This window comes from Limulus polyphemus, unplaced genomic scaffold (assembly GCF_000517525.1).
Source record: "Limulus polyphemus unplaced genomic scaffold, Limulus_polyphemus-2.1.2 Scaffold1550, whole genome shotgun sequence".
Classification (NCBI taxonomy): Eukaryota; Metazoa; Arthropoda; class Merostomata; order Xiphosura; family Limulidae; genus Limulus; species Limulus polyphemus.
The window spans coordinates 232,718-245,585 of record NW_013667160.1 but is presented as its reverse complement, the minus strand read 5'-3'; the positions used below and the strand labels follow the sequence as shown (position 1 = coordinate 245,585).

At 31.1% G+C, this 12,868-nt stretch overlaps 1 protein-coding gene across 3 annotated transcripts in view; it reads right to left on the bottom strand.

The window, feature by feature from the left end:
* LOC106464055 (KICSTOR complex protein C12orf66 homolog) overlaps positions 1 to 11,655 on the bottom strand; it is a 22,537-nt gene extending 10,882 nt beyond the window's left edge. The window contains exons 1-5 of one of the 3 annotated variants that reach the window (XM_022391719.1): positions 11,348 to 11,655; positions 10,800 to 10,908; positions 10,171 to 10,317; positions 8,935 to 9,290; positions 7,844 to 7,981 (exon numbers count right to left, since the gene is read on the bottom strand). In XM_022391719.1, coding sequence (XP_022247427.1) covers positions 7,844 to 7,981; positions 8,935 to 9,290; positions 10,171 to 10,317; positions 10,800 to 10,892 — 734 coding nt within the window. In that variant the 5' untranslated portion in view covers positions 10,893 to 10,908; positions 11,348 to 11,655. Of the gene's footprint in view, positions 1 to 7,843; positions 7,982 to 8,934; positions 9,291 to 10,170; positions 10,318 to 10,799; positions 10,909 to 11,251 lie in introns of all 3 variants that reach the window. The other 2 variants (XM_013924164.2, XM_022391718.1) reach the window with 2 other exon arrangements.
* Positions 11,656 to 12,868: the final 1,213 nt, after the last annotated feature.

Sequence of the window (12,868 nt, the reverse complement as noted above, 5' to 3'; positions counted from 1 at the left end):
AACTTTGTAATACACAGAATTTCCACAGTCAATATATTCCTCGTTGCTTTAAACTTAACGACTTTTATAAACACATACTATAATCACAGTGATTCACAAGCTCGATAATTTCGCTCCATGCAGCTGCAAAACACAGAAATAGAATCGGCTTACTATGACTCGAATATCTATTTATCCCTCTAGCTTTCTTTGCCAGGCTTATATACTAAAAAAAGAGGGCATCTCGATTAGATAGAGTTGCCTGGCAAATTCATGATCCTTTGAGAAACTCCAGCACGCATGCTCCCAACGTCATGTGACTTCCACTGTGGTAACAATATTTATTGAATTTTTAATGTTTACTATGTTAAGAAATAAAAATAGAAGCACATTCCTTTGTTACAAATGAGTTTTTATTTCACCCATCCAACAAACAGGTACTCCAGCCAGTTATCTTATAAATAGGAAACTTGCATATGTTACACTAAAGGAAATTTTAATTGAAATACATTTTTCAACATTATTGGCAGAAATTGTTTGTGTCTATAGAGACATATGAATAAACAAGTACAATTATCAAACAAGGAAAAAGTAAAACGTGTTTCAAAGATTCTGGATTTGAATGTCACAAGGGATAATTCTCATTCATTTACGTAATCCAGGTTAAAAACTGCTTGAAACACATACATGTGTGGACATTACTTTCTTACCTGATTTATGGTTTTAAGGACAATAAAGCCAATTTTTGCATACAATGTTGTCTGTATTAGATGGTACCAAAATTTAGCCCCAGTCTTGTCTATTTAAAATCAAGTAGTTTTATATCATTATTTTTAATTACATTAAATTTAACAAACATTTGGTGCATAAATTATTATCTGGATATAATCCAAGAAAATTATCATAATTTAGAAATGTCAACTTGTTTGACATGCAACATTTTTACAGCAAGAAAGGTTTTAAAGACTAAACTTGTATGATAAAGCAAAGAATATATTTGATTTTTTTTTACTCTCATTTTAATTTCAAAATATACTAAATTATTATTAATATATGTATTTTAGGTTTACCCTGGAAGAAATATGTTAATTTCAGAGGAAAAAATTTATGAATTTTAAACCTAATCATAAAAATACTGTCTTTGTAAAAAGTATTCTCTTGCCATATGGAATGCTCATATGTTAAAAAATAGAAGTAATGGTGAGAAAACTTTTCCAACAACAAAAACAGCAGCTAGGAACTTTTTTACAGCATATGCATTCAGTGCTGTTTATGGTGAAAACCCATATTGTAGTAACACAAAAAGAAATACACTATATATATTATGTTCGAGTGCATGTTTTATACATGTATGAAGACGTAGAATCTTTTCTCAAAACCAGGTGACCTAAAGTTGGCATTCTTATGCAAGATATTACTTCCATTGAGTCAATGCATCAGTTAGTGTAAAGCTAGAACTTAAAACAGTTCATGTATGAATTTTTAAATACCAGTAATAAGAAAAGTAGGATCCTTTCATCAAACTCTGTGTTTTTGAATAGTCATAAAGCAGCTTAATGAACTGACAAACTACTATGTAAAAACACTATTATATAAGTGAACACAAGAAAACAAGCAGTATATTACTTCATTTTTGGAACATTCAGACTTTATCAGAGCACAAGTTTTAATCTCATTACTCACCTAGTGGAAAAGTATAAATAAATTGATTTTTCATTATTGTGAGAGTTGATACGCTGTGGTCAACCATCTCTTGTATGTTTTCTAATTAGATTTAATATTTTATTAGTCATAATTCTCAGCAACTTCTATCATTATGTTTAAAGCTTTAAAGTGACCATCTAAAATAACTATTGTTCAAAGGCTGCTTGCACTAAGGAAATTCATATGATTGTAAACTCTAAATGTGTTATATTTCTTTTTGTAAAGAAAAGGCTTGGTTTAAAACATTTACAGTCTTACTAGTTTTATGTATATCGATATATGCAAGGTGATAGAGTATTTTATTAGATATAACTTAAAAATATATTCTGTAATCTGGTCTGGCCTTCAAGTAAATTGTTATATGGTTTTAGAAATTTTTTTTATTGCCTCACTAACTCAGTCTAGGTAGCTTTTTAAGTAAAAAAAGTAAATTCATAACATGAAACTTATACTGAAGTTCCATTAACTCCTTACATGCTTTAAGTTTGATAGCACATTTCATTAGTCTTTAATCTCTTGAAATTTCTGAAGCTTATAAGAACTCTTTTCAACAATAATAAAAGAAAAAAAATCAGATATCTCTTTTTCAGTGGGATAAACTGAATAGGTTAAACCGATTACTAGCAGCTACTAACTTTTCGTATAGCCAAAGCAAATCTTGCTATATTTCGTTCCAATAATAAAACTAGTGGATGACATTGTTTGAAACTTCATAAGAACTTTCATAAATGCATGTAGTTCAAGGAACATAAAGCCTGTTACTTTGATAAATTTAGTTTTTGCATTCTGATCTTTAATATCTTGAAAAATTACATTAGGAAATGGTATTTATAGGAAATGATTACGATATTTATATTTGTTCCAGATTTGAACTTATTACTTTTTATGTTTTAGTACATTATTTTAAAATCTCTAAGAACTTTTTATCATTCATAAAATCCAAAATTTGTCTACTTTTAATTTTTTTAATAATCACATACTCTCCTAACAGTTTCAAATAACATACAAGACCTGAAAATAATATTTCTAAGTAAACCTTAACAATAAACAAGTATTTTTAACTAGGATTTTTTGTTTATATATGTTCATAAAAATATTTTAAAGTTATTTCATAAATGTATTCTTATTTCAAGTTTATGTTTCATTGCAACCATACTTTTGTTTATTGTGCTGAAAAAACTGTGAGGTTAGCAGCGTGAACCTCGTACATTTGCCATAAACTGTCATGTGCGTTTGAACATTACTATAGATATGATAGTGAGAGAGCTTTTTGGTACTTGAATAAACTTTCTTTGAACTTTCATACAAGTTTATTTTAACATATGTCCTTGTATGTTGTTTCACTATACAGACAAAACTAATTACCACTACCAGTGAATGTAATAGTTTACAGTACATGTGGTTTGAATAACACTGCCTGTCTCTAGTTACATGATACATCCTGTTACAAGAGATTACCAAAGGATACAAACACCATAAATTACAAAGAAAATTACTTTAAAGCACTTAAAAGATTAGTCCTGGTCACATTACTTCTACAATGCATATGTCAGGCAAAGGCCTTGATCACCCAATAAAATACATATGGTGATGAATCAAGCCCAAAAGACTAGACATGAAACTGATACACAACCCCGTAGTGGACAAACCAAAGATAACATCTGCACTGGTAAGAAATAGGAAAATGGAGATAAACATTTGAGATATTTACCATGGTCATTCAGTCCTGGAGAAAAAGTCCATCAGAGTGATAAAGGACAGATGGATCACAGGATGCCAGTCCCCTGATTGGTCTTGGGGACAACAAAAAGTCTGGAGTAAAAACATGGAGAAGGCTGGTTAACAGGCTCGATAGATGTCTGTGATAGAAGGGTCTGCACAGTCTTGGATAGATGCAGACTAGTAGCTGGATTCGGAGTTAATGGGAAGGAAATTGGAATAGGAGACAATGGTGATGGTGAAAGGAAATAGATAAACGTCCTTCTCACAAAACTGGGATCACCCAAAAATTGGTAGTGACAACCCACCACAGGTGAACAAAATCAATCAAACATGCTCCAACTGGACAGGAAAAAGACCTGATAGTCATGGAACTGCTGGCAAAGATGAACTTGATGTCTAGGCATAGAGCAAAATTTTGAACCCCTACTGGTAAAGAACAGAAGGTTGTAGGACAAGAAACAATTATGGGAGACATCATCAATTATGGGATCAGAATGATACAAACCAGTAACCAAAGACTAAAGGGTCAAATGTGGTCTCACAAATACCACACATGATTCCAAGTTCAGGAAAATCTCCAAAAACAGACCGATGGAAAAAAGAAGCCATCTGTAAGTCATGAAGATAAGTGGAAGGTAAATGAACCTGTGACAAGACAGCATCCTTCCCAATAAGATCCCAACAGCAACAAAACCATGTGTGAAGGGACAGGGCTGAAGAGTACAACCATGCCAATGTGGTGCCAAGGAGGGAAAATATATCCCCCCAACAACCCTTAAGGGGATCAGTGGAATGCCTCAAAAAGGAGGTGTATGTTGGACAAGCACTCAAGAAAAGCTGTAAGGGTAAGTTGAAAGCAGGAAACTGAGCATGGGAGAAATGGATAGGATTTTCAGGAATAGCCCCCACCCCCACCCTACACACACTAGCAAAAGAGACTCCAACTGCTGAGAGACAAGAAAGGGATGATCAGCCTGCTGATATGCCAAAGCATAATGAACATAAGCCCAAGGAGGACAAGGTATGCTAACACCAGTCCTTAACAGAGAAACAAAATGCTCAGCATGAACCCTGATGTCAGGGAAAGGAGGGAAAATAAGGTACTTTAAAGACTGGTGTCATGTAACAACGAAGGGACAACATTGTATGAACTTGTTGAAAACGTGAGGATTGAACACACCTGAGAAAGCATATCTAAAAAGGCAGAGTTAGGCCTAGTAGATTCCTTAGGAGAGGCATGTGAAGGCATGGTATAGTTAGGAGGAGGAAAAAGGCTGTCAAATTCCTCATCATCATGAACAGGTTTGGACAATTCAGTAGGAATCAGAATAATTTTTGGAGAAGAAGGATGACTCATATAACGATCAATCTCCCAACAAATGATAGCCAAAAAAATCCTCATTCAAGACTCCCAGGCCTGAAACCTGTGCAATGGTTGATAAGGGTTAGCAAAATTATGGTTTATAGCATACATGGTTATAACAGGTTCCTAGCAGACTAATATACTCTCTCTCTTTGGCCTTGGTATCTTTATACATGCATGAAATGTTTTATCGAGAGTCCGGACAACGATAGTGGAATATATTTAACCGGTTACAGATGTGGATATATTCACGAATATTGTACAACCTTGGAGAATTGGCAGGAGTTTCCCCATACGTAACTAACACGGTAAGCTAGGCACGTTTTTACATATAAACTCATTCCCAAGAAACGTTGTCATTAAAATAAATACAACAAATTCGTTACACGCAATACATATCTGACACTATATTTTTAAATACAAATTTAATCCAAACAACATTCATATTAAAAATAAATACATAACAATAAATTTGTTACAGCATACAAAGGGCAGCACTGAACTGGAATAGCTATACATGTGAGCAGAGTTGATGTACAGTATCAGAAAATGCCATACATCTGGCTGGTTGATTCTATCACACTTATACAAGATATTACCTTCCATGTAATTGCAGTTTTAAAATTAAGATAAATGAATAAGCTAAATGAAAATAATTATTTAATGTTCACTGTGGTGTGAGTCATCTATTAAATTAGCTTCTAACTTTTAGAGCAATCAAATAATGTTACAGTATGAAATCGTGTTAGCTTAGCACAAAACTGTATAAAGCCAGTAGCTATAAACTTGTAAGTAAATTTTACAATCCTGCTGTTGGATACAAAAGTATAAAGTAGGTTGTAAATCATTTAGTATTTAAGCTTTAACTACATGCAGAATATTAGAAATATTTTGCACTATTTAATCAAAGTATGTTAGACTAATTGTTTAGAGATCACTGTATAATGTTATACAAAAAATAAATTGAAATACATAAATTACAAGATGAAAGCAGAGTAATAAATCTAGAGACAAATATTATGAACAATTGTTTTGATTTATAATATATAATTGTTGATATGTCTAATCAGTAAACTATGCTATATCTGTAATGTTGGAACCAGGCCTAAATGATACCTCTTCATCTTTTCCAACATGTTTAAAACTATAGGTATTCTTTGATCTCTAAAGTGTTGCTATAAATTAAAGCAATTTTTACAAACGGATTTTTGACAAACGTAGAATTATTTAATAAAAATATAACACAATCATTAGTTATACTACTATTTTAATTGCATTTTTTTGAATGATGAAAATAAGAACTATTTCAAAAGACTATTTGCTGATTTTTTATGTTAATATATGATTAAATGTTATTGTAATGTTTAATATTTTGTTAAGATTGTATATGATAAATTGCACAGAGGTTTGTGTGATAATTAATCAGCTGTTGAAGATGTACATAATTATAATAAAAAAGAAGAAAACATATTTAAAAGCTATGTAAATGCAATGTCTAAAGCATTACTTTGCCAAACCTACGTAAACTGATTTCTCTTACAGAGCTTCACCAGATAACAAGCTGTCACACTAAGTCTACTACAGGTTAGAACATCTTAACTAAGAAGTTTAAAAAAAATCTTTTATAGTTACTCCTTGTGTTAGATTGTAACACTATTCATTACTGTTTTGTTTACTAAAAAAATAACTATTACACTACATACATTTGAAGATGGTTGATATTTTTGATGTACTATTTTGAAACATTTTGACTACTTTTTACATTTTTGATGAGAAATTTCAGATCTGCAACAAATTTTATAATAATTACTCTTAGACAGCTTCTGTATTTTTGACAAGAACATAATAGGACTTTTTAATTTTAAACGATATTTGACCATTTTTATAAAATATACCACAAATGTAATTTACTGAACATAAGTAAAATTAATTGAGCTCTACATATAGCTATAGCAATATGCAAAGCAAGTACTTATGTTGGTATTACTCTTACACATAGAGGTTGGGCTAAACAAAGACTATTCATAGTTGAAAGATTGCAATTGTCACTGAGCAAATAAAGTGTATTTCTCATTGTTTTAAAGCAGTTCTATTTAGAGACAAGTAATCAGCTATCTACATGTCAATTTTGTAGTGTACATGTTTTGCATAAACTTTAAAAGTTTATAGCTATTTGAAGGGTTCAAGCCCCCACCAAACCCTTCTGGACATTGCAGGCATGCCCTAAATAATATAACATTGGCTATGCTTATAGCACGTAATAAGTAAATGCTACACACCTCAAGGCCAGAATAACCTGGTGGTTAGGGTATTTTTCTTGTGAGCTGAGGATCACAGATTCAATACATGGTGTCACAGAACATTTGCCCTATCATGGTCAGTAATGAGGATCATTAAAATTATGGTCAGTGCCAGATAGCCTTATCAGTTTTATCATAACTTAAAAATAAGTACAATACTTTTGTGGTTGAATGGGCAGTCATGTTTGATGGTAACACGAATTGAACCAAAAACCTTTGAATCATGAGACAACCACTCTAATTACCAAGCCATTATGGCCCAAAGCTGAACAAACTTGAGTTAAACAAACGTAATACCATGAAATCATAATGACAATATTTCAATTACTTGGATAGTTGGAATAATAAGAAATTACAATCAGAAACCATATACTTAATTAATTGATTATTTCTGTGACATAAATTGATTTAACTGAAATGTTGATTAACCAATTATTTTATTTTATGTGACACTAATCAATGTAATCACTGCTCATGGGCAATTAATTATGAAAATTAATCATCTACCTTTAAAGTTCTATCTAAATATAGATTTTGAGGGATGCAGGGATGTTAACTCCAGAAAACAATACAGTTGACCTACCAGAAAAATAGAAAACAGAGTGTGATATTTTTCAATTTAGGAAACAATACAGCTGACTTAGCTAAAGACAGAAATGAAAGGGATGTAAAACTTTATACCTAACAAACAATATAAGTAAGTTACCAATAGGCACACTTAGAGATGAGAGAGGAAGTAAAACTTTATATGTAGGAAATAAAACATTTTACTTACCCAAAGGCAGACTTGAGAGGGGACAGAAGGGGATGATGAAACAGTCTCTGACTTCTGTTGACAATTTCTGTGATTCCAGGGATCAGCTCCTTGTATTTCATAAATCTATTACTGCTCATCGTGTACATTTTCTCATAGCTGAGTTCAAGTTAAAGTGAATAAGTTTTATAACATTAATAATAGCTTATTCAAAATACTAATAAAGGATTCAGAACAGTTGAATACAAAGTAAAGAAAGTTATACCTACATTTGTTGGAACATGGTGGTTTGGTTGTTGTTATAAAGAAATAGTATAACTTTGTTCCTGACCAAGTAACAAAGATCAAAAGTTTGTATAACATGTAGGAGTTGGTCACTTACTTTAAAGATTAATATGTAACCTGCCTGCAGATGTAATGCTTAGCTACAATTTAAAATATTAAAAAGAAGAATGAATCCAGATCTTATGAAAGTGACAAGAAAACAAGAAGCATTGTTATCTAATTTTTCTAGATTTTGGATTATTGCAATAAAAATCACATAAACTGCAGATATTAGCCAAATTGGTTTCTAATTCTTCACTAGTTTTTGGCATTAAATTGTAACATTCTGTATTATTGATTATTTTAATCTGCAAAATTTATTCCCAGTATATTCTGAACTGCTTTAAAGCTTAAAACTATGAATTGGAGGTAGTTATATATAAAAAAAGATGAGACTTAGAATTTTATAGTCAATGGTTCAAGAATTTGCTTTTCATCTGTTTGAAGTTACTACACTCCATTACATCATTGGAGTCATTTGTTTCTGTGTCTTCTTTCCTTAGAGCAAGTATTAGTTTCCAAAATGGGACAGTTTTGAATTTGTTGAAACAAACACAGTAATGAGTTCTGTTTAGTGAAAAAAGAAAAAAAAATGGGTGAAATTTAAACAAAATACAAAGTTATTTTTAAAACTTCTTATATAATAATTTTTCTTGCAATATGTTGGTAATCTAATAACTAAAGCAGACTTTAGTTTCATCAAATAACAATAATATTATTCAAAAGTTATAGCACCCTAAGTTTACAGATTAATACCATTAGTAAAGAACTAAGATAATAAAAGATACAAATGCATAATGCTTAGACGAGCACAGATAAAATGGAAAAGCTGGCCACACAGATGTCCAACAAACTTCTCTAATACATCCATACCAGACTGAGGGCTGTTACCTACGGCAGAATGACCAACTATTCCAGGTAAATAATTACTGTGTATGCTTCCCGTAGAACTAGATACAGGAGTGCCTACAAGACTGCCAGCAGTTGATGATGGGGAGGCCACAGGAGTTGGAGGTGAGGGACTATAAAATGAAGGAGTGGGTGTTACAGAGGGACTAGAAGAAGGTGTTAATCCCCCAGTACTTCTTTCTTCCAGTCTTCGAAACTCACCACGTAATGTTTCGTATATTGTTTTCAGAGAGCTCTGAAATACAATGGTAATAAAAGTTTTTATCACACTATAGAACCAAAACTTAATTTATGAAAAATAAACTATTATTTCCTTGGCAATAATATAAAAAAAAATTTTAACCACATTTTACCTTAATAATCCAACTGATTCACATAATTTTTCACCAATCTAATGTAACAGTATTATTATTCCTTGTTGTGTGATAGGATTATGAATATACAGCTTTGCTTGCTCATTTGATAAAAAATGTTTGGTGCAACAAAGCTGGCATTTTGGATCTAGTGACTGACCTGTAATTAATTTATTTTTCATACTGTAAAGCAATTAACCAAACACATACATTATAGCAACTGTATTACATAAATTCAAAATAGCTTTATATCAGGAAGATATACCAAAATATGAAATAAAATTTAACTTCAACCTGCTACATTCTCTAAATGAGGAAGACAACAAACTTAGATCTTATTAAATGGCCTGCTTTTCTCTACTCAAGTCATAAATATATTTCAGTCTTTCTAATTTTTAACAGAAACTAATAATTTTTGAAAACACACTCAGAGAATCAGTTGTAAACTTGTATTAGCTGTTACTGATGAATAAATGTATATCTTCTTCATTCTATGTTGAATAATACATCACAAACTTTGTAAGTTTAAGTTTGAGATGTGTAAAAATACTGATGAAGTTACAAACTTACCATTTTGATACATGGATGTATGAAAATTATTATATATATCAAATAATAGCAAGTCTAAAATAAAAAATGAGCTAATGAAAAAAAAGGACATGTTGTAAATACTGAATTGAATAATGTTTTATTGTTTTAGTTATATACACACAAAACTCAATATTATGAAAGAGGAAAATTAATATAAAACAGTCAACACACATCTTTTCGAAGAAACCCTTTTGGCACCAAAAACAACAAGGAAGTGTAATTTTTTTCAATTGCAGCAAACTGAGACAGAGCTGTCAACATGCTGTTTAATATCCAGGTGGTCTGGTGAGCTTTGTGTGCAACATCACGTTCACGTTCCTGAAACAAAATAAAAAATTCTCTTAGAATATTTCTTGCATAAGTAATTAATACAAAAAGAAATAATTGCCATGAATAATTCAGATACACACACACAATTCCAAAAGTTCAAAATGACTAATTACATATTATTCATGGTGAGGTAAAGACTGATACTATTTTATCTATTGCCTTGGTTAAACATGTATTAAAAACTTTTATACTCACAACTTTGTGACATCCTGAATGATATTTCATAACATTTTTACTTTTGCTCATTCTAATAATTATGGAAATCTTCTTTGAAATCTGAATTATATATATATATATATTTTTTCAAATATTTTGTGAGCAGAAGACAGATTTTTACTGGGCTGTGATGATCATAAAATTACATGCTAAAGTAAGTGTTAAATATATATTAACATTCTGATGAGAATTTTTACTTCAATGCAGGCACATTACACTTCCAGTATATATACAAGAAACTGATGAAAAATTACCACAGTTTCTTTTGCCTTGTCATAGGCGAAACAAGCAAGTGAATGGAAATATGATTCCAAAACAGCTTGTTCTTTCATCAAAACATCCTCCATGGAAAGTAAAGTTCCTCTATAAAACAGAATACTATGTTAAACTCCAATAATATAAAATTTGTTATTATTAACTCGTTAAATTTTAAGACGTGAATAAACTTTATAAAGATTTTATTGCATTCTTCATGGTTGCTCATCACTTTGCTTTTAAATTCAATTAATTTTCTTTTTCTCGCAATTACTTATGTAACTGCAACTTTTCAAACAAAACATTCTGTCTTACTTACGCAAAGATTCAACAAATACTGAAATAGGTAGAATTTAAAAATGAAATTGCTTAACATAAAACTCCCACATTTCAGTATCCCAAAATTTAGGCTCCAGATCTACTCTTATTGTATTTATTCTTTTGGTTTTACCTGATTAGATAAGCTGTAATGATGTCTTTTGATAATCTATAAATTAATTCTGCAAATTTACGTAGAACAGCAAATAATACACCTACTATAACTTACAAGCAACGTCTGAAGAATTAACAAATAGTAACAGTAATAACTAGTAATAGTAATATTGATTATGGCACTTCTACTTCTAGTCTACGTTCTACTGTCCCTAGCCTCCAATTGAGTTAACGTATTGAATTTCCCAACAATTGTTAATAATAACAGTGATAACAACTTCTCATCGTTACACTGGCATTGAAAACATATGTTTTAAATTTCCAGATTTGAACTCCTAGAACAATTTATAAGCTTGGTAACACTCATAAAATAAACTGCTAAGCTTTTTGGCAATTGGAACGTGAAACCCTGCCCTCTAGTGTATTAAAACTAAATTTGTATATGAAAAATTGTAATTATGAACAACTACGTAACCTTTCAAAGAAGAAGAGTCATTTTTCTGTTTTTGTCTAAGACCAAAGCATTTTAAGAGCCGCAATATGCCCTAACGGTCTAATTAAAAAAAATAAAAATCCCCGGTGGGACAACGGTAAGTTTTCGGATTTTTTATCGCTAAAATCAGGGGTTCGAAACCCCTTGGTGGACACGGCAGATAGCTGCAGGTTGGTGACTCCTGAACTAGGGGTTAATCTCGTGTTTTGTACACAATACATGCTCTAAAATTATTTGACTACTGAAACAAAAAAACAATGGGTATAGGCGGAATTGAATCCACGAACTCTCGCATGTTATGCCATATGAGCCAAAGTCAAAAGATTTCTTTCTTCACATATTTAGTTTTATAAAGTGGAATACTATATATATGTGAGAAAGTTGTGTGTTTTAAATAAATAAATCCTTCAAATAATATTGTTACTGTATTATGTAGTTGGGCATAAAAAAACAAAAAATTACAAAGTAGAATATGAAGTTGTTGTATTTAGATTTAAAGCAACGAAGCGTAAAAACCTGGAATTACTATAAACGAAATATATCTTTGTATATAACATTTTTGGTATAAACACCTTATCTTTCTGGATAATTGTCATCTTTAACTAAGATTTTGAGAATTTTTTCCTTCATCAAAATCTTGTTGATAAAGCAACGTTATAAAATAGTGAATTTTTTAACTTTTTCAATTCCATAATGATATCTCCTCTTTTTTTACTTTCTCATAAAGTATTAACAAAATGGGGAGTCCATTTCTAGAAATGTGTAATACTGTATTACCCTAGTGGGTAGCTCCCCAGTGGCATAGCGGTATGTCTGCGGACTTACAATGCTAGAATCCGAGTTTCGATACCCATTGTGTTGTTTTGTGCGTAACTTTAAACAAGCAAACCTAGTGGGTAAAACTCGTTCTTCGCGCAAGAAGCGTATTAAACCATTACGCCTAAATGTCAATTTTAGGTGCCTGTGTTGAGATAGATGTAAATGTATAATGGTTGTAAAATAGTGAATTTTTAAACTTATGGTATCAGGAAGTGTAAAAATTAACTGTCGACATGTTTTTTTTTGTTGTAAATTTCTTATGTGTATATGGGTGTAAAAAGCATTTGTATATCATCTGAAACTTGTAATTATTTTCTTTCGCGC